This window comes from Manacus vitellinus, unplaced genomic scaffold (genome assembly GCF_001715985.3).
Source record: "Manacus vitellinus isolate BGI_N305 unplaced genomic scaffold, ASM171598v3 scaffold_74_pilon, whole genome shotgun sequence".
Classification (NCBI taxonomy): Eukaryota; Metazoa; Chordata; class Aves; order Passeriformes; family Pipridae; genus Manacus; species Manacus vitellinus.
The window spans coordinates 484,406-505,907 of NW_021940780.1; the positions used below are offsets into that span (position 1 = coordinate 484,406).

At 50.7% G+C, this 21,502-nt stretch overlaps 1 protein-coding gene across 1 annotated transcript in view; it reads left to right on the plus strand.

Moving 5' to 3' along the window:
• The window catches only part of TACR1 (tachykinin receptor 1), a 20,721-nt gene extending 14,345 nt beyond the window's left edge, over positions 1-6,376 (plus strand). The window contains exons 3-5 of the mRNA XM_018084704.2: positions 3,674-3,824; positions 4,584-4,780; positions 5,868-6,376. Of these exons, the coding sequence (XP_017940193.1) occupies positions 3,674-3,824; positions 4,584-4,780; positions 5,868-6,159 (640 nt within the window). The 3' untranslated portion in view covers positions 6,160-6,376. The remainder of the gene's footprint in view (positions 1-3,673; positions 3,825-4,583; positions 4,781-5,867) is intronic.
• Positions 6,377-21,502: the final 15,126 nt, after the last annotated feature.

The following is a 21,502-nucleotide window of genomic DNA, read 5'->3' on the forward strand; positions in this document are numbered from 1 at the left end:
GGACTCAATATTTTGGCTCTGGGAGCGGGGTCTGTGTTGCCCCAGGGGCTGGTTCATAAACACAGGCACAGCTCTGGTTTTTACAGCTCTAAAGGCTTCCTGGGGTGAGAGTTATTCCTGCCAGAGGGAAATATGATTTTACCAGGAGTCTCTTGGCCAGGCAATAACAGAAATAACCCTGCTTTGGGATTTCTCCAGTCCAAACACCCCGTACTTCACTCAGCAACTTAAACCAAGCTACAAAAAGGGGCTCTGTGGCCTCAGCCAGGCTGGAAGGCAAAGGCTGGGCCAGGAGGGCTCTGCAGGAGTCCTTCCTTCCCATTAAAGTGCTGCCTAATTAATCCTTGCCTTTCCAAAGGGTCCAGCAGCCCTGCTTTGGTCTTTGAAGCCCAGGGGGAGTTAAATGCCATGTGTGGAGGGAAAAAGAGAAAGCAGGGGAGAGAAAAGAGCAGGGAGGGGAGAAAAAAGGCATTTGTGATCTCCAACCCTGTGGAGAGAGGAATTAGGGCTGGGAAATTCTCCTGGAGCCCAAGCAGGGACTCACAGCCACGTGGGGAAGTGTTGAAAGCCAAGCTGAGCCTGGCAAAGCCTCTCTGTGACACAAATGGGATGAGTTTGTCCATCAGCAGTGAGTGGCAGGTCACAAATTGCTGGTTGGTGTAATTTATATCCTTATTTATTTGCATTGTGAGGCAGGGGTGGCACAAACCAAGATGGGCCTGGCCCAGCTGAGCTCCAGAGGGCTTTTCCAACCTTTATTCCTTGATAGTCCAATCAGTGCAAAGAAACACCCCCCAGGATGGGGCTGAGCCCCCCAAAACGAAACAGGAACTGAGACAGCTCAGGGTCTGATCATTTCACTGGGTCATTCACTGGGGCTGTTGCTTTTCCAGAGGGTTAATCCAAGGAAAAAATGCCTCCAAGCCAGAGCATCCCATGCTCCCAGGAAAGCTGGGAAAGCAGCTGCTCAGCAGAAGCTTGTAAGCAGCCAAACTCCCAAGAATTTGAGGACTGAAAGGAACTTGCAGCTCCAGCAGCATCGAACCTCACGGACCCTCCTATGCAAAGCCCAGCAGAGCTCGAGAAGGGATTTTCCTGCCCCAAAATAACTGCAGGGACAGGTGTTTGGAGCACTGTGAGCTCTCCTCTCCTGCTCCATGGCCTTGGAAAGGTTATTTTGGGAAGGCAGCAGTGGCAGCTGCTTTGCTTGTGATGAAAAATGACATCATTTTTTCAGCTCCTGAGGGACAAAACTAGAGGTTTCTCCTCACTCCAGGGGCTTTCTCTTGGGGAATGGAGCCTGGAAAGTCCATCCTCAGGATGCAGAGGGTGTCAGAGGCTGGGATGGGATTTTTCACTGGGAAAATGTCCTTGTTGGTGGAGGGGAAGCCTCGGCACAAGGAGTGTCTGCAGCAGGAGCTGACAATTGCAGCGGGTTCGATCGTGCCATCGATCCCCTCTCTCTCTTTTGTTCCCAAATGGATGGCTAGTCTATTCCAATCTTATCAGCTGCCACTTCTGCTTGTTAAGGGAAGGGAAATTCCCCCCCAGTCGCTGTTTCTCCGGAAGATCAGAGCCCCCAGGGACATCCTTTATATGGCAACAGATCTGGGCTTTGCGAGGCAGCTCCATCCTCTGGCATCCCAAAACTCCTCCAGGCTTCCCCATCCCACACAAGGCCTTAAATCCCTTCAATTACAAACCCCAGGTTTCTCTGAGTGCTCTGATCCTGCAATCCTTGCAGGCAGAATAACACACAGGTAGTTCCACAGGGAGGCTGCTTTTCCACAGAAAAAAAGTCTCCAAGGGCTCTCTGGGATCCCTGGCCGTGCCCAGGCAGCTCTGGAAAAAGGGTCTGTCTTGCTTTTGTTGTCTCCCAGCTCCTCTGAGGAGGAATTTCTGCAGAACTTGGAGCTGTTTGCAGCTGCTTTAAGATCCTGCCTTACATGGGAACCACAACAAAACCCTCCTCGTGGAGCCACAGAGACGCCTCTTTAATTAGCAAAATGGAAAACAGCCCCACAAAATCCATCCCAAATGTGATTAGGGCTGGGGGAGGAGAAGGCCAAATGAGATTGCAGGTACTAAACAAGGAGGAGATGGCGTGGCCAGCCCCTTTCCCTGTGGGAATTGCACCAGGCAGGAGCCTGATCCATTCATTTTAACTTTGGGGATATTATTCAATCAAATATAGGGAGGACAAGAGCTGAGGGTGGTCCAGGGCCTGAATGGCCTCCAAAAGATGCAGCACCTTCCATTCCAGCCCCAAAAATCAAAGTAAAGACCCCAAAGCTTATGAATGAAATTCCCTCTGACCTGGCAGTATTTGGGATGATTTTCAAGCTGGTGCCAGCCCTGTTTCTGTCCCACTAGAACTTGACTTCCCACAGGACAGAGAGGTTTCTGCAAGCTCTGGGGGTGGGAAGGAACCTGCAAGGTCAAAGTGTCCACCCCTGTTCTGTTTGGGAAAACCAGCATGATTTTATTCCTGTTTAACCCCCTTTATTTAACATAAATCCTCACTGAATTCCCACTGAATTCCCACTGAACCTGCCACAGCTCCACCAACCCCCAACAAAACAGCCCCCAGCCTGTGGTGAGTTTAATCTCAAGTCTCTCGCTGGGGTTTGGATTTATTTATGCATGTTATAAACACACTCAAGGATCCTGCCCTTTCCTGGAGAGTTCTCCCAGCCTGGAGAACTGGCTCAGCTGCTGAATTCACTGAAAAGTTTTAATAAACCTCCCTGACAAGAGTTTGGGTTTTCTGGGGGACTGGGATTATTCTCAGTGCCACCTGAGCCTGGCTTAACCCCTGCTGGACCAGGATTTAGGTGAGCTGCATTCCAACCTGCAGGAAAAGCCTTTATTTCTTCAGCTTGATATTCCCATCTTTCAAATGCCCAAAACACAATTTCAGGATTTCCAGCTGAAAGGTGGAAGAAGAGGCCACATCCATCTCTGGGATAATTTGGGGTGTAAAAACCTCCCCTCAGCTGCAGCATCCTTCCCTTGGGAAGCAGCACATCCCATTCCAGGAGAGTGCCAGGGGCTGGCAGGAGAGGCTTGGAGAGGACTGGGATGAAAGTAGGGAACCTTCCCAGTCTGGGTTGAAAGTAGGAAGCCCTTTCCAGCCTGGGATAAAGCAAGGAGTCCTTTCCAGTCTAAAATAAAGTAGGAAGTCCTTCCCAGCCTGGGATAAATTAGGGAGTCCTTCCCAATGCTGGGATGAAAGTAGGGAGTCCTTCCCAGACTGGGGTGAAAGGAAGGAGCCCTTTACAGCCTGGGGCAAAGCAGGGAGTCCTTCCCAGCCTGGGATAAAGTGGGAAGACCTTCCCAGCCTGAAGTCAAAGGAGGGAGCCCTTCCCAGCCTGGGATAAAGCAGGGAGTCTTTCCCAGTCCAGGATAAAGTAGGGAGTCCTTCCCAGCCTGGAGTGAAAGCAGGGAGTCCTTCCCAGCCTGAGCTCAGAGGAGGGAGCCCTTCCCAGCCTGGGGTAAAGCAGGGTGACTTTTCCAATCTGAGGTGGGAGGAGAGAGTCCTTCCCAGCCCAAGATCTACAGGAATTGTGCCAAATCCTCTTTGCCCATGTGCCACACTTTACCTCTGATCTCAGCGGGCAAGACAAGGACTGAGCAGGTGAAGGACCATCTCAAGGACCGCTTTTTTTGGTAGGTACCACTTCTGCATGACCATCCTGATCTACATCCTGCCCCTCCTGGTCATAGGCTGTGCCTACACCGTGGTGGGACTCACCCTCTGGGCCAGTGAGATCCCCGGGGACTCCTCCGACCGCTACCACGAGCAGGTCTCGGCCAAGCGGAAGGTGAGGAGAACTCATGTCCCATCCCAGCTACTCCCAGCCCTAAATCCTTCATCAGGGTGGGAACAGGTCAGGACTTGGAATGTGGTGAGTGAAGGGACCCCCAAGGATCATGGATCCAAGTCCTGGCCCTGCACAGACACCCCAAAATCCCGCCCTGTCCCTGAGAGCGTTGTCCAAACCCTCCTGGAGCTCTGGCAGCCTTGGGGCTGTGCCCACTGCCCTGGGGAGCCTGGGCAGTGCCCAACCAGCCTCTGGGGGAAGAACTTTTGCCTGAGATCCAACCTGAGCCTGCCCTGACACAGCTCCAGCCATTCCCTGGGTCCTGTCCCTGGTCCCCCCAGAGCAGAGCTCAGTCCCTGCCCCTCCTCTGCCCCTGCCCAGGCAGTTGGAACTGCAGTGAGGTCTCCCCTCAGTCTCCTCTGCTCCAGCTGAACACACCAAGTGCCCTCAACTGCTCCTCATAAGGCCCCTCCAGACCCTTCTCCATCCTCGTGTCCTCCTTTGGACACTCTCCGATGGCTTCGTGTATCTTTTGTATATTGTGGTGCCTCAAAACTGCCCCCAGTATTGAGATGAGGCCACCCCAGTGCAGAGCAGAGTTGTTGAAAATGGAACACAGCGTCCTCCAGATGTGTGCCCTCCACAGAAGTGGGTGGTTTAACCAAGATTTTCCTAGCTGGAAACGTCTCTAGGGCCAAAAGAGACAGGTGGGATGACTGATGGCTGGCCCTGTGTCCCTGCCCTCTGTCCCTGTCCCAGGTGGTGAAGATGATGATCATCGTGGTGTGCACCTTCGCGCTGTGCTGGCTGCCCTACCACATCTACTTCACCCTGCAGTACTTCCACCCCGAGTGGTACTTCCAGAAGTTCATCCAGCAGGTCTACCTGGCCATCATGTGGCTGGCCATGAGCTCCACCATGTACAACCCCATCATCTACTGCTGCCTCAACGACAGGTGGGTCTCTGTTGCTGTTAAGTTGAGACGGCCAAAGCGACACAGACTCATCTTCTTCCAAAGCAGGGGCAGGATAGGAGGATGGAGGAGGAGGACCTTTATTGCAACAGGTTACAGACATTTATACTCTTCACACAACACACATGTTAACCTACAGTTGGTGCTTCTCCATACATATACTTCAGGATTGGCTGTCAAATAGCAAAGTCATGGTGACCATGCTTAGTCATGACCTGGCTAGAGCTGAGTCACGGTGACTTGCAGAAAGTCCAGGAAATCCATTTTTGTAATTCCTGTCTTCCATCTTCTTACTTCCTTCTGACAGACCTGTTGTCAGCCCTGACAGGTTTCCAGGGACACCTTTGTTGGGACAGGGACAGGAGGAGTGGGAGATACAGAGGGGTCTGATGGAGAAGGGGAGGGAGGGAGGGAGGGATGGATGGATGGATGGATGGATGGATGGACGGATGGATGGATGGATGGAGAGCTTTTTGGGATGGTTCTGCCCCATCCTCCATTAGGAGCTGCTTCCAGCAGATGCTGGAATGGTACAACTCTCACCTAAAGTCTTTCCTAAAGGCCCTGTGGGATTTGAGGTATCAAAACAGTCCTGACTAAACTTCCTTGTGAGGGGCAGGGGAGGGGCAGACACTGAGCTCTGCTCTGGGGGGACCAGGGGCAGGACCCAGGGAAGGGCCTGGAGTTGTTCCAGGGTAGATTTAGGTTCGATCTCAGGAAAAATTCTTCCCCAGGGGGTGGTTGGGCACTGAACAGGCTCCCCAGGGTTTGGCCATGACCCCAAGGCTGCCAGAGCTCAAGGAGCACTTAGGCAACACTCTCAGGGACAGGCTGTGACTCTTGGGAATGGTCCTGTGCAGGGCCAGGAGTTGGGCTGATGATCCTTGCGTGTCCTTCCAACTCAGCACATCCCGTGACTCTCTGAAATGGAGATTTATCGGTGGATTTCCCCCCTTTAGCAAAAAGCAGCGTTTCTAGTTGTGTTCAGCAGTTCTCAGCTCTATCTCCCCACTCCCAGTGAGGCCCCTTTGCCCTCCCCGGGCCCCTCACCCCTGATTTCCCCCCCCAGGTTCCGTGTGGGCTTCAAACACGCGTTCCGGTGGTGCCCCCTGGTCAGCGCGGGCGAGTACGAGGGGCTGGAGCTGAAGTCAGCCCGGTACCTGCAGACCCAGAGCAGCGTCTACAAGGCCAGCAGGATCGAGACCACCGTGTCCCTGGCCGTGGGGATGGCGGAGGAGGAGCTGGAGGAGCCCTCCAAGGCCAAGCGTCTCTCCATAGACGTGACCTCCAACGGCTCCTCCCGCAGCGACTCCAAAACCGTCTCCGAGAGCTTCAGCTTCTACTCCAACACCCTCACCTGAGGGGCTCCCCGGCTCCATCAGCCACTCCTGAGGTGCCACCACCCCCCTGCCCTCACCGGGACGCTCCAGGGCTCCACCCACGGCCCTGGTTTGTGATGTGCTGGTGTTTTCTGTGGTGTTTTGTCATCTCCCACTCGCTCGCCGTCCCCGGGCGAGCCCAGGAGGGAAAGCTCTGGATTAGTTCCATGTGTTCCATCATGGCCTGTGTGGAGAGGGTGCAGGAATGGGACAGAGCTGGCTCTTCCTCCAAAACTGTGATTGCAACTTGGCAGGAGCTTCCCATGTTCCCATGTTCTCCCAGAGCATCCCACGCCTCTGGAAAATGAGCCTGTCCTGCGCTTTCCCCCTTCCCACCTTTAATTTCGTTCTGCCTGTCACTCCCAGTTGGATATCCGGGGGGATATTTAGTTCCAAAATCCAGGAAAAATGTTGTTTTCGGCATCAGGAGCCTGGACATCCATTGGGAATCATCATCCATTTGGAGCTTCAGTCAGATCCAGGATTTTCCATGTGGTCTTGGCTCTTCTCCAGCACCCACATGGATGGTCTCCTGCTCTGTCTCCAACCACAGCTCATCCAACAGGGCTCTCCCAAAGGATTCCTGACCTAAGCCAGGCTTTGCTTGCTCTCAATCAACCACATGTGCCAAAAACAATCACTGTGACTTCCTAGAAAGCCCAAGGTGACGCTCCTTGGACAGATCCTGGAATCCTGTGGAGGTCTGGAAAAGGAGAGACCACATTGAAATGTTTTTCACACCCTGGAAACGGATTCCATCAGAAAAATAAGGTTTGAAGGGAGATGAAGATTTTTCCAGACTCTTTTTATTCAGAGGAGGGTGAAATGATTTACCTCCACCTTCTGGATTTCATTTAATCAGGGAAATTGTTTTTTTTTCTGTTGCAGAAAAAAAGAAGTTTATGATGTGTGCATGGAAACATGGAATATTTTAGTCCTGCTCAGATGGATAATTTTCCCTGGGGCTGCTCAAGGACCCCTGCTCAAGGGTCATCAAATGGATGAACACACCCTCAGAGGGGGGAAAAAAGCAAATAAAATGAGATGTGGACAAATGGGGCTTGTTGGGGACAAACCCACACGTTTGGGGGCAGTCTGGTTGATGGTCCAATCCCTCATTCTTGGTGCAGAAATCAGGCTCCTAAATGGATTCAGTGAAGGAATGAGGGATGAACAGTGGAGACACACATAGGGCAAGGAAAGGTTATTTTCAAGCAGCTGAACATCAGACCCTGCTGAGCAGCCAGAGATCTCTGGGAGTAAAAAAGGAATGACTTTTGGGGCTTTTCAACTCCTCAGGCTCCAAACTGGCTGTTGGAAGAGCTAGTCCTGGATAAATCCCAGCCCCGACAGCTCTTGGAGATAAACACCCACATATTCAAGGAATTACTCCAGCAGAAATTCAATGAATGGGCAAATCCAGGACCAACAAAAGGGGATTGACAAGAATTATCATTTTTACCCCAAATCCTGCCAAGTGCCCTTAGAGAAAGAGCTCTTCCACCCTCTTCCCAACCACAATGTGCTCTGGACACACCCTGGAATACACTTTTCCTCCTTAAATTCTTAATTCTTGTCGCTTTAGGACACGTTCCCGTGTCTCTGCCTCCCAAAATCTGGGATCCTGGAGAAGGGGAATGGCAGGACCCTGCCTGGGGGGTTGGTTTTCCATAACCCCACCAGTCCCAGGGCAGCAATTGAAGATTCCAAGGGTTTAACTCCAGGGATGGACAAGGAAACCTTTCCCACCCAGTCCATAGGAGCCAATACCTGAGAAGGTGCTACAAACCAGAGCCAAAATCTGATTTATTTCCAACTGCCAACCCAAATTCACAATTTAATGACACCAAATATCTCCACATGCTCCAGAAAGGTGAATAAAGCAAGGGGAGATTGGCTCAAACCCCTCACAGGAGAGTTTGTGTCGGGCTTTGAGCCTCCAGAAGTCAGAATTTATGGAAAAAAACCATAAATATCTCTCTACATGTGTATATTTAGATATTTATAACCACGCTGCCCTTTTGGCCTCTGTGTTTTGTGCCCCAAGGATGATCTTTGAGATGATCCTGAGAAGGGCAAAGCAATGACAAGTGTCTTCTCACAGGCAAGGCTCAGCTTGAGCCATGGGATAACCCCAGGGAGTGAGGGGAGATTCAATTCAAACAGACAGTTTACAGCCTGAAATGCTTCTTGGGCATCTTGTATCTCTTGAAATAAAGTGGGGAAAATCCCCACCTGTTGTAAATAGTGTTGGTGATCCCAGTGGAGCCTGACCAGGATGATGGGAATGTGTCAGGGGATCGTCCAAGAGCTGGTGATCAATGTAAGAAAACCAAACTGTTGTGTGTAAATGGGTACAACACCCAAACCTGGTCTTCCTTTCTCCCCTCCAAGTGCCAAGTTATTTGCTGGGGGAGGCAGGAACAGGGACAAGGATCTTTTCATGTTTAGGATCTTGGCCATCCCAAGATGGGATGTTTGGTCCATGTCCACTCATGTGACAAACATAGAATGGTTTGGGTTGGAAGGGACCTCAAAGCCCATCCCATTCCACCCCCTGCCATGGGCAGAGACACCTTCCACTAGCCCAGATTGCTCCAGCCTGATCTTGGACACTTTCAGGGATCCAGGGGCAGCCACAGCTTCTCTGGGAATTCCATCTCAGCTCCTCCCCACCCTCATAGGGAAGGATTCCTTCCCAATATCCCATCTAACCCTGCCCTCTGGCAGTGGGAAGCCATTCTCTGTGTCCTGTCCCTCCATTCCTTGTCCCAAGTCCCTCTCCAGTTCTCCTGGAGCCCCTTTAGGCTCTGGAAGGGGCTCTCAGCTCTCCCTGGAGCCTTCTCTTTTCCAGGTGAACACCCCCAGCTCTCCCAGCCTGGCTCCAACCCTTGGAACATCACCAGGCAACGTTTTCACCACCCTTGGGATGTTCTGGGCATGAAAAAAACCCACAAAAAAGTCTTTTGAAGACTGAAAAGTCTAAAACCAGATTCCCCTTCCCAGATGTACGGTCTCTGCTCTGTTTCCATCTCTCCTCTTGAACCCCTCAGCTCAGTCCAGAGGCTTTCCCAGTTTTACTGAGCCCCTGTCCCTGGTTAGTTGGCAGATCTCTGGTTTGAAATTCAACTGCAAAGCCAGAGAGTTTCTTTGGCTCTTTCCTGGCACTTCCAAATGCAGAACAGCAGCATCTGGAGAGACTCAGGGCTGCCCAGATCCCTCTGCCATCCCCTCCTTGGAGCCCAGTATAACTCCCATCCTCACAAGGGGAGCTGCTGAGCCCAGTTCCAACAGACTCCAAGCCAAAACCACTGCAGGGAGGAGCTCTAAACCCCAAATTCCAGCCTAAAGCCACCTAAGTCATTGATTATAAGCTCAGCCTTGCATCCTGGCATTGCTCTTCCCTCTTATCAGGAACACAGAGCAGCAAATCCCCATCCCCAGCTCAGCTGCTCCAAAACACAACATTTCCAGCCCATTTCAGGTGTAACCTTCCATCCCCCACCAGCAAAACCCAACCAACAGCCTGTTTGGGTGTTTTGTCAGAGAAATCCGGCAGCTTTGGGACTGGAAGCCAAGCACAGACTCCCATTGTTTGGAATCAGTCACAGGATTGCCGGTGGATACAGAAAAAACCTGCCCCACCCACCCACCTCTTTATTCTTATTTTTATTTTGCTGCCCCTCCCCATCTGCCAGTGGAGGTGGAAGTGGAGTGTCCGTTGTTTACAGAGCTTTTCCACAGGGATGACATGGATTTAGGGTGGTTTTATCTTGCTGGGTCCTTGCCAGAGCCCTCCTATGAGGTTGCACAACCCCAAAGCCCAGCCCAGGAGCCCCTGGATTTTATTTGCTATTGAAATAATAATAATTATTTAAATAAACCCAACCTTTCAGCCTTCAGGAATTGATCCAAAGTGATTCTTTCATTCTGGGATTTGTCATAAATCTCCCATCCTACCCCAAAAAACCTGTTTCCGGCTGAATAATTAATCCAGTCCCAATAATGGAAAGTTTAACTTACAAATAGACCCTTTTGCTGTGCTTTATCCACCCAAAATCCCATCTCTGCTGGAAGAGAAGTCACAGTCATGGATAAAATGGTCCAGGAGAGGGACAGGGAGACCCCAGAGCAGCTGAGGGGGAGGGACCACTCTGGGATGTCTCTGCCCTTAAAATGTTCCATCCCAAAAGGGATCCTGATCCTGTACAACCTAACATTTCCATCCCAAAAGGGCTCCTTTGCAACTTCAAATTTTCATCCCAAAAGAAATCCTAATCCTGTGCAACTTAAAATTCCCATCCCAAAACAGATCCTGAGCCTGTGCAGCTTAAATTTTCCATCCCAAAAGTGATCCCGGGCCTGTGCAATTCAAATTTCCATCCCCAAAGGGCTCCTGATCCTATAAAGTGATACAGGAGGGTTGTGAGAGGACAGGATGGGCTGTGAGGTCCCTCAGGAGGTTGGAATTTGCTCTGTGGAGTCAGCTGGAAGGAGGTTTGGGGGGAATTTCTTCCCATTGTAGCATCTCCATGGAGAAAAAGGTCCCAAAATCTCTGTCTCTTGTCGGGTTTGTCCACGTGGATTTTCACAAATAAATGTTTCTCTGGTGAGACCTTGTTGTTGCCAGAGGTTAACTGGGGACAGGGGACAACGGGGGTGGGGGAGTGGGAGGAGAAGGGGAAGGTGGAGGAGGTGAAATTAGGAAGGAAAGAAAGGGGTGGGAGGCAGAGGGTGGGTTAGGGGAATCTTTGGGGTGAGGGGTTTGCTCTGGAATGTCACCACTAAAGCAAGGAAAAGGACAACCCCGACAATTCATCCACAAAGCTGGGACTGGGCTCAACATCACTGGACTGGGCTCAGTGTCACTGAATCACAGAATCATAGAATCACAGAATCCCAGAATCAGCTGGGTTGGAAGGGACCTCTGAGATCATCCAGTCCAACCCTTGATCCAACCCCGCCGTGGTTCCCAGCCCATGGCACTGATGCCACATCCAGTCTCTGCTTAAAAACCTCCAGGGATGGAGAATCCACCCCTTCCCTGGGCAGCCCATTCCAATGGCTGAGCACCCTCTCTGCAAAGAAATTCTTCCTGATCTCCAACCTAACCCTCCCCTGGCACAGCTGCAGACCCAGCCCTCTTGTCTTGCTGATGGTTGCCTGGGAAAAGAGACCAACCCCCCCTGGCTCCCCCCTCCTGGCAGGGAGTTGCAGAGAGTGAGGAGGTCTCCCCTGAGCCTCCTCTTCTCCAGGCTGAACAGCCCCAGCTCCCTCAGCCTCTCCTCCCAGCACTTGTGCTCCAGTCCCTTCCCCAGCCTCGTTGCCCTTCTCTGGCCCTGCTCCAGCCCCTCCATGTCCTTCCTGAGCTGAGGGCCCAGAACTGGACACAGCACTCCAGGGGTGGCCTCACCAGTGCTGAGTCCAGGGGCAGAATCACTTCCCTGGCCCTGTTGGCCACCCTGTTCCTGAGCCAGGCCAGGATCCATTGGCCTCCTTGTCCCCCTGGGCACACTCTGGCTCCTGTTCAGCTCCCTGTCCATCCCCACTCCCAGCTCCCTTCCTGCCTGGCTGCTCTCCAGCCCCTCTGGCCCAGCCCGTGGGGCTCAGGGGGTTGTTGTGGCCCAAGGGCAGGACCCGGCCCTTGGCCTGGTTGAACCTCATCCCCTTGGAATCAGCCCAACTCTCCAACCTGTCCAGGTCCCTCTGCAGAGCCCTCCTGCCTTCCAGCTGATCCACACTCCCCCCAGCTTGGTGTCATCTGCAAATTTGCTGATGAACTGGGCTCAGTGTCGCTGGGCTGGGTTTAACATCACTGGGCTGGGCTCAGCCCTGGTGGGGGGAGTGGGAGCTTCACACAAAGTTTATTGGAGAGGCTCCCACTGAGTCACGAGGTGCAAAAAAGGACCCCAACCCCCCTCCAACCCCCAAATCCCCCCATGACTCATCCCAGAGGAGTCTAGGGAGCTGGTCCCAATCTTAGCCCCAGACTTAGTCCATGATTTAAGTCTAAGGGAATAAGAATATAAATCAATAAATGAAATATAATAATATAAAATTTTAACATCTAAATGTACTAAATAATATAAATAAAACACAAATATTTGTGATTATATCAACAAAATTATTATAAATATTTTAAATATTACAGAAATAAATCAAATATATGAAATTAAATTTTACTTTTTGATAACAAATTAAATTTTGTATTAAACAACTTATATAACTATAAATTGATATACTAAAATAATACAATACATCATTATATAATATAATAAATTTATATAAATATGAATAATATGAAACGAATTATTTGTTATGATAAATGATTAGACAAAAAGATCTTAATCAGGATTATTTGCTACCCAGTCTAGAAGTTAAAACTACCAGTATATATATTATATAGAATAAAATCATATATATATGATGGACTTAACCTGCTGTTTGAAAGTGAGAAACTGGACTTTTATCATATAAAGTACATGTTATAGGGTATAAAATCATATATATATGATGGACTTAATCTACTGTTTGAAAGTGAGACTGGACTTTTATATATATATATGTAAACTATATATTGTATATAAAGACATATAATATATAAAAACATATAATATATAAAATATATATAACATATAAATATACAGCTTTATATAAATTTATATATTTATAAATATATAAATTATATTATATAGTATAAAATCATATCTATCTAATGGACTGTCAGTCAGGTCCTTACCATTTTTAGATAAGGATATTTTCCCGTATCTGCACATTTTCACCTCATTCTCAGGATGTTTAACTGTGGGATTAATGAGTCAAACTGGTTTTAGGATAATTCCATCCCAAAAGCAGGACAATTCCACCCCAACCCCCCGTTATCCCACCACTGATGGCTTTGCAAACAGGGCTTGTTGGGGTTGTTTTACCCCGTTCCAGGTGCTCCAGGCACTGATTCTGAAATCCTGGGAAAGGCTGAGGTGGCTCCTGGAACTCGGGGGGCACTTGGGACCCCTCAGACGAGCGACTCCAGCTCTGCATCCACATCCAACTTCCACCCAGTCAGTGGGGCTGCCCTGGAACCACGTTCTTGAGGAATAGCCGAGGGGATGGGCTCCCCTTTCTGGGCTGGAATTCCCAAATCCCACTGCTCCATCCCCTTTCCAGGCTGGAATTCCCAAATCCCACTGGGGCAGGCACTGAGACATCACAGCCCTTGGCTTTCCGAGGCCTCCACACACTGCTGGGAGAGCAAGTGGGAATTTCAGGAGCATCCAGCCCCCTGCCCAACCCCCTTCCTTGTTGGGATTGGCTCCCCTTTCCAGGCTGGAATTCCCAAATGCCTTTGGGGCAGGCACTGAGACACCACGGCCCTTGGTTTCCCAAGCCCTTCCCATGCTTTTGGGAGAGCAAGTGGGAATTTAAGGACCATCCAGTCCCCTTCCTTGATGGAGCAGCCGACACTGGCTCCCCTTTCCAGGCTGGAATTCCCATGGAGGGCCAGAGGGGTGCAGAGATCCCCCTGCAGCCCTGGAGGAACCCACCTGGAGCAGGGGGATGCCCCAGACAGGCTGTGACCCCCTGGGAAGCCCGTCCTTGAGCAGGGGCCTGGTAGGACCTGTGGCCCTTTGGGGGACCACGTTGGATCAGTTCCTGAAGGACTGAGCCCATGGAAGGACCTGGAGCAGTTCCTGAAGGACTTAATTTAAGACTGTGTTAAGTGTTAACCTGTGTTAAGGTTTAAATTCAAAGGAATTATAGAGGTCTTAAACCACTTTGTCCCACAGATTTTAATGATAGCAACACGAGAATATTTATATAAAATGAATAATTTATTTTATACAAATGATCAGAGAGAAAAAACCTTAATCAGAACTATTTACTACACAACATAAACACTAAACCAATATAAACACTAAAAACCTACTAACAGAGTGTAATATAGCATAAAGGAGTATAGTGCACTGTAACAAAGCAATTATTGAAGCAGTTATATGAAACCTAGCAAAAAGAAATAATTATTAAGTAGAGATCTGATGTAACTCCCCCAGACCAACACTCATGGGGAAATCTCTGCTCTCAGCCTCGAGGAGTGACCCTGGAGGGAATCCCCAACCAAAGGAGGAATCTCCACACCCCCCCAAGAAGGGTTATGTCAGAGGAACCCCACTGCATGAGAGGGGACTGGATTTTTAAAGGGATTGAGTGCCAGTCCCACCTTTCCAGTGCCAGTCCCACCTTTCCAGGCCAGCTCTCAGCTCAGCTGTCAAACCAGACCTCAAAAAGCAGGCTGTGTGTTCAAAGTTTGATGAACCAGGATGGTTGTGGCAGAGTTAACACCGAGACAACACCCTGGCTCCAGCAGTTCATCTTGCATGATAGCTTGATTAACAGCTTGATTAACAGCTTGATTGCATCTTGAGTCTGCTCAGAGGGGGACTATCCTGCCACAGTGGGCACCTGGAGTCCAACCAGGGTCAACCCACCAGAATCAACCCCAACATGACCTTTCCCAGAAGGATTCAGACCTGTCCCGACCACACCTGGGCACCCACCCACAATAAAAGTGGGGAGAATGAGCTTAATGGTTCTCAAAAACACCCCTCAGGAACAAGAAAATCCAAATTCCTCCTGCCTTGGTTTGTCCCTCCACCTGCACCTTGACATGAAGCCCCCCCAGATCAGGAGCTGCCTGGTGGGTGACCCCCAAAAAGCAAAACCTTGGCATTGGTTGGGGGTTTTCTGTGTCCTGGCGGGTTTTGCAGAGTTGAATGAAACCATCAATGTGCTGATCTGCTCTGGCAAAGGCACCAGTGCAGCTTAATTAACATTTATGGATTCCACAGCATTTTGCATAAATGTTTGCTTAATACACAGGTCAAAAATACCCCCAGAAAATGAGAATTAAAGGGAGTTAATTGCCTGCAGCTCCATCAGTGTGTGAACTGGGGTTTCCATAGCACCCGGTGGTCTGTGAGATCAGTAAGACAAAATTAAGGCTTAAAGAGAAACAACTTGAGTTTAAAACACACAGAGGGAAGTGGATTCATGTTCTTTGCTCAACTTCATCACTCCCTGTCTTAGTTTAACAAGATTACAACTTAGAAATTAAGAAACTTCAAGTGGAAGTGTGGAAAAGTGTGCTGGTTTAAAGGCAAACCAGCTGGGGAAATGAACTCAACTCAAAGGAGAGATTAGAAGTCAGAATAACAATTTAATAAAATAATACAATAAATACGATTATACAGACACCCAAACCCCAAATGTATAACCCAGCACCCTGGGGCATGAACAGGGTGGTGTTTGTTGGGCCCCCTGAGTCTAAAGGAAAAGGAGAGGGAAAAAACCTGTTGGTGAGAGTGGTGGTGCAGTCTGGGCAAGAGTGCTGGTGCAGTCTGGTTGAGAGTGGTGGTCTCATTCTGGTTGAGAGTGGTGCTCTGCAGTCTTCCTCTGGATCCCACCAGTGGTTAAAAAAGTCCCAAGACCCCAAGATTATCTATCCTCCAGCTCAGGCAGGAATGCCCAGCACCTCCCTCAGGGTGGGGAGTTCCACACTGGGTGTGAGCACAGGAGCACCCTCCTGTCTCCCAGTTCCACACTGGAGGTGAGCACAGGAGCACCCTCCTGTCTCTCAGGCCTCTGAACACCCAGTTTACAGCCTGAGGGGTCAGGGCTGCTCTGGGCAGAGGGTGGAAATGGTTCATTGATAACAGTTTCTGGGCAATGGCATGGAAGGCTCTGGAATACCCAGTTTTGGGTTACACCCACACAGTGATGAACTGGTCCCAGCTGTTCTAGCCAGGACACTGTGACACTCCCTGATTCCATTTTGGTGTGGATTCCAGCAGATTTGGGGTTCCTGGACACAGACAGGGGCAGCTGGAGGAGAGTTACAGCCACGGCTTTGTTGTGGCCTTGTTGTTTACACAAGTAATTAGTTTTTATTACTGAACTAAATGAATCAAGCAGGAGCCAATGACAGGTTTAAGAACCCGCAGCAATGATTCCAAAACTAACCCAAGCTGGTTGGGAGTGTGAAATGAGAATTAAGTAGAGTTTTCATGTTCTTGGTGCCAAGGAACCACATCCAAAGGACTTTCCTTCCATCCAAATTCCTGAGGGCAGGAAGGGAGAGCTGGGAGTGGGGTTTGCTCCAAGAGGATGCTCAAGACTCTAATGGGCTGGATTTAGAGTTAAATGTTAATTTGAGCAATCTGAGGGGCACGGCGGTGGTGGTGGTGGTGGGCTGTTGCAGAAGGATCTGGGAATTCCTGATGGGATCTGTGCTCTCACTACGCAAAATTAAGGATCTTTGAGGAAGAAATTCTTCCCTGGGAGGGTGGGGAGGGATTGGGATGGAATTCCCAGAGAAGCTGTGGCTGCCCCTGGATCCCTGGAAGTGTCCAAGGCCAGGCTGGAGAAACCAGGTCTAGTGGAAGGTGTCCCTGACCATGGCAGGGGGGTGGAACGAGATGGTCTTTAAGGTCCTTCCCAACCCAAACCATTCCATGATTCATCCTGGAAGACATCCCAGGATGGAGATCCCAGCCAGGACAAGCTTCCCAGGGGCAAAACTAGCACACCTAATCCTGCTTTCCCTTCCCTTTTCCTACAAGGAATTCAAAAGTTAGACAATTACAAGCCTCCCAGTAAGAAATATTCTGGCTACACAACTCCCAGGATGTCAAGAAGAGTCAACCCCCTTCCTGATTCCACCAGAGTAGGAACATTTCAGGCTGAGAGGAGCCTTTACCATGCAAAGCACTTCCCAAATGTTATTCCAAAGCAGGTTGTGCCAGTCCAGGTTGATTAAAAAGCTTTCAGGGAGGTGATGAGAGAGGTTTGGAATGGAGGTGAAAGGGGGAGGAGGAGGGAGGGTTGTTGGGAACACTCCTTCTGCAGCCACAGGCCATGAGGGTGTTGAGGGATGTGGAGCTCATGATTACAGGCTGTTCACCCTCTGAAAGCTGCTCCAGAATAATCAAATGGCTGCGAATTTGCATTTAAATTGAGGAATTTAGGAATCCAGACCCCGAAGAGGAGCGGGTTCCCCTCAGGTGACACTTCTGGGATATCACAGCTTTCTCAGAGGAAACCAAACTCTGTCTGTGGCTTCAAACCACCCCCCAAAGCTCATCCTGCTGCCCTTCCCCAAGACATGGTTCTCCAAAAGATGGGAATGACATCCACACCCCAGCTGTGCCACAGCAACCACCTCTGGATCTGAACCCAGGGGGTGAACTCAGTGATTCCCAACGTCCCAGGGGAGGTTGGTGGAATGCTGGGCTCCGAGCTGTTGTGAAGGCATCACGAATCTGGTGTTTTCAGAGGGTGGGGAGAGCTCAGACCAGAGCTGCTCTGGAGGACACCAATTGCACCAAGTGTCACCAGGGGAGGTCAGGATTGGATATTATGACATTTTTCTTCATGGAAAGGGTTGTCAAGTTTGGTTTCCTCTGTGAAGGCTGTAACACATCAGAAGCATCACTGGAGGAGAACCTGCTCCTCTCCAGGGTGTGGATTCCTAAATTCCTCAATTTAAATGCAAATTTGCAACCCTTTGATTATTGCACATCCACCCAACCCTCCTCCCTCCCTGCTCTGAGCTGCAGGGGCTCAGCTCTGCTGTCCCCCCTCATTCCCAAGCACCAACCTTGCTGGAAATTATCACTTCAAAAGATCACAGAATCCCAGAATATCCTGAGCTGGGAGGGACCCACAAGGACCATCAGTCCAACCCTCAGCCCTGCACAGACCCATCCCCAAGAGTCACCCCCTGTGCCCCAGAGGATCATCCCAACCCTCCTGGAGCTCTGGCAGCCTTGGGGCTGTGCCCACTGCCCTGGGGAGCCTGGGCAGTGCCCAACCAGCCTCTGGGGGAAGAACCTTTGCCTGAGATCCAACCTGAGCCTGCCCTGACACAGCTCCAGCCATTCCCTGGCTGCTGTCCCTGGTCCCCCCAGAGCAGAGCTCAGTCCCTGCCCCTCCTCTGCCCCTGCCCAGGCAGCTGGAACTGCAGTGAGGTCTCCCCTCAGTCTCCTCTTCTGCAGTTGAGCCCTAAATGACTAAATAAATCAAATTTAGCCACTCAGCCAGCCAGTCCACCTGGTTCCTGCAGTCAGGAACAGTCACTGGTGGATTCCTCAGGGGCCTCAGGATGTGTCCAGACCAGTCTGTCCATTTTTCTTCCCTTTCCTTCCAAGGGAAAGCTGCCAAGAGCAACATGGGCACAGGCAGAGCGAAGCTGGCAGGAGGCACAGCCTCATCTCTGCAGCTCAAAGCATTTACAGGTCATCACATCCCCCATCTGATCCCAATCCACCCCTCATTGCTCCCTCGGGACCTGGAGGACTTTTCCCGGGCTGGAATTGTGAGTTCACGCTGTGACCCCACTCTTGGTGATTCACATTCGAGGATTTAATGGGATAGCTGAGTTTGCAGCCGCTGCTGGGGCTGTGAAACCCTGGGTTTTGTGGCTTGACCTGGGGATAAACCACGAGAAATGAGGGCACCAAAGTTCAGATCCTCGGGAATGAGGAGCAGGGAGACGTCAGTGGGGCCACCCTGAGGTCCAGACCCCCCCTGAGCCACCCCACCAAGGGGAAAAAAACCCATCCCTGTGTCAGTGCAACCTGAGCCAGGGCACAGGAAGGCTGCTTGGAACAGACCTTCCTAATAAGACCGTGGAGAAATCAAACCCATTTACCTCTTCCGAGGTTTCAGCCTCTTCCTCGCACCCCCAGGTCCAAACACGACAACAAGTGGGTCTGGAGCAGTGACCAGGAAGGATGAACAGCTCTGGAGGGGAATCAGAGGCTGAGCCAGGGGTGTCTGCACTGAAAATCCAAATCCAGGCACTTCCTTCTTGCTCTCAGCCGGCCTACAAGGATCAAATGACCCTTTATCATTGAGATGAGCTCTCGATGTTTGCATCTGTGTGGTCCCTGGGGTTAATAAATGCTCCTGGAGCTGCTCCTGCACACGGGAATTACCAGATGATCTTCGGTTTGCGTGTCATTCACAGAGGGGGGGGAGAGCAGCCAGAGGAAAACACACTGGTGTGGCATCGGCAGCCCCAGCACCTGCAGAAGGGTCTCAGACAACTCCACGAGGGTCCCAAACATCCTATCGGAGACCCAGACACCCCCATCAGACCCCAGACACCTCCATGAGGGTCCCAAACATCCTATCAGAGACCCAGACACCCCCACCAGACCCCAGACACCTCCATGAGGGTCCCAGACATCTCCACAGACACCACCATCAATGTCCCAGAGACCCCCATCAGGGAACCCAGACATCAGGGTCCCCAGACAACCCCATCGGGATCCCCAAACATCTCTATCAGTGTCCCCAGACACCCCGACCAGGGACCCCCGACACCATTAGAGCTCTGATGTCACAGAAGGCAGAGCTCCCAGTAACCCCAGAAGGCTCCCAGTTTGTCCCTCCCAGCTGGGAAAGGTCCCCATTGCCACGTTCCCCACACTGGGGGTGTGGAATGGTCAGTGAATCCCACCCTGGGACCACCAAACACCTCCATCAACGTGAGTGACAAGGTTTCAAATCCCTCCCAGCATCTGTGACAGTCACCCAGGGCCAATCCCCCCTTCCCACTCTTCTCCTGAACTTCCCAACCCCTCCAGCCCTCGGATGCAGCTTGGAGACATCTCTGGGTTTGCTGTTGTCCCAAATATTCCCACTTGCCTGGCACGGCGAGGGTGGAAAAGTACAAGCAGTGTTCTCCTTACTCATCCTTCCCAGCTCCCAGAGCAAACCTTAAACGAGCAGGAGAACCCCCCACACCTTCAGCTCCCCAGGGATTTTCGGGAATGCAAACACCCAGCGGGAGGCTGGAGCTGTAGATGGAGTTTCCCGAGGTCCTGCCGGTGATGGATGAGCCGGGGAGGGGTCGTTTGTAAAAGTTCCTGTCACGAGCTCCCTCAATTTGCAGTTAAATACAGGGATATTTCCGTCCTGGGCAGCTCCACCAATGGCTGGGAAAAATCAAATGCTATTGCCATGTCGGGAATAATTTATTTGGGCATTGAAACCCTTCGGAGTTCCTTCAGTCTCCTTTGGTTTGCATTCAGCTGCAGAGATGGATTTGTTCACTGCAGCCCATGGAAAGCTTCCTTATCAGGGGTTTGCTCCCAGGAAAACACATCCCAAAGCACAGCGTTGGGTTTGCAGCCTCTCTGGTTTATCCCGATGCACCTGGAGCCAGGTGGGAAGGGGCCAGAGCCCTTTGCTCAGACCCCGAGTTATTTGGGGACACAAAAACCCCCAGGTCACTTAGTCCCTCGTGGCTTTGGGGCCTCCCGGGTGCTTGAGCTGCACTTCCAAGCAAACTCCAGGCTCCAACAGTTTATTCCTTTGCCATTTTTGGGAGTGGATGGAGCCAGAAAGCAGCGATGCCTTGGCTGCTCCACGCGGGGAGGATCCTGCCAGGGTTGGATCATTCCCGACCGCTGCTCCAGGGGATGGAGCTCAGATGAATCCATAGCTTATCCTCCTGCCCCATCCAGTGGTTCTTTCGGGAAGAGCACTGAGGAATCGGGAAAAACACGGACCTCAGACTGCGGCGAGCCCCCAAAATCCACCAAGGATCCGGCAGCTGCTGCTTCCCGAGCTCTGGGAGTGCTGGACTGAAATGATGGCTGGGAATGCCGGCCTGGAAGGGCTGGAAAAGCTTCTGAGTTGAAAGAGCAAAACCTCTACCTCAATTAGCTTGGGAATTTAGGAGTTTAGTGATCTCTGACCTTGGGAGCAGTGGGGCTTGTATCTTCATCAGCAAAATGGATGTTTTTGTCTTAAGCTGAACTTTGCCGTTTTGACTATTTTTCTCTTAAACCTATAATTAGTTTAGTGTTGTAAAATAAGGGTAAAGGGCAAAGGATAATTGAAAACAGCTGAAGGAAGTTAACCAAGTGAAACCTGTGCTTCAAAGGCACAATCAACAGAAGTAATTTTGCTAGGGATTAAATACAATAAAGATTGTTTTAGTAGAGGAAAACATTGAGTTATTTTTTAACTGGTGATAGATCTAAGTGTCTTGTAGTGGGGATGATGCCTAAATTGGAGGAAAGTTTCTCCAAACAATATTAGTAGAGATGAGATATTACAGTTGATCTTAGCCAAAAGGCTGAGAAGCAACACTGTCTCCTACAGCACATTCCTGGGACAGCTGCACCCACATCTTGGACGGGGGCACTCTGGGCTGGGTTAGGAACTGGCTGGATGTCTGGGCCCAGAGAGTGGTGGGAATGGAGCTGCATCCTTTGGGATCCGGGCACTGGGGTGTCCCCAGGGCTCAGTGCTGGGC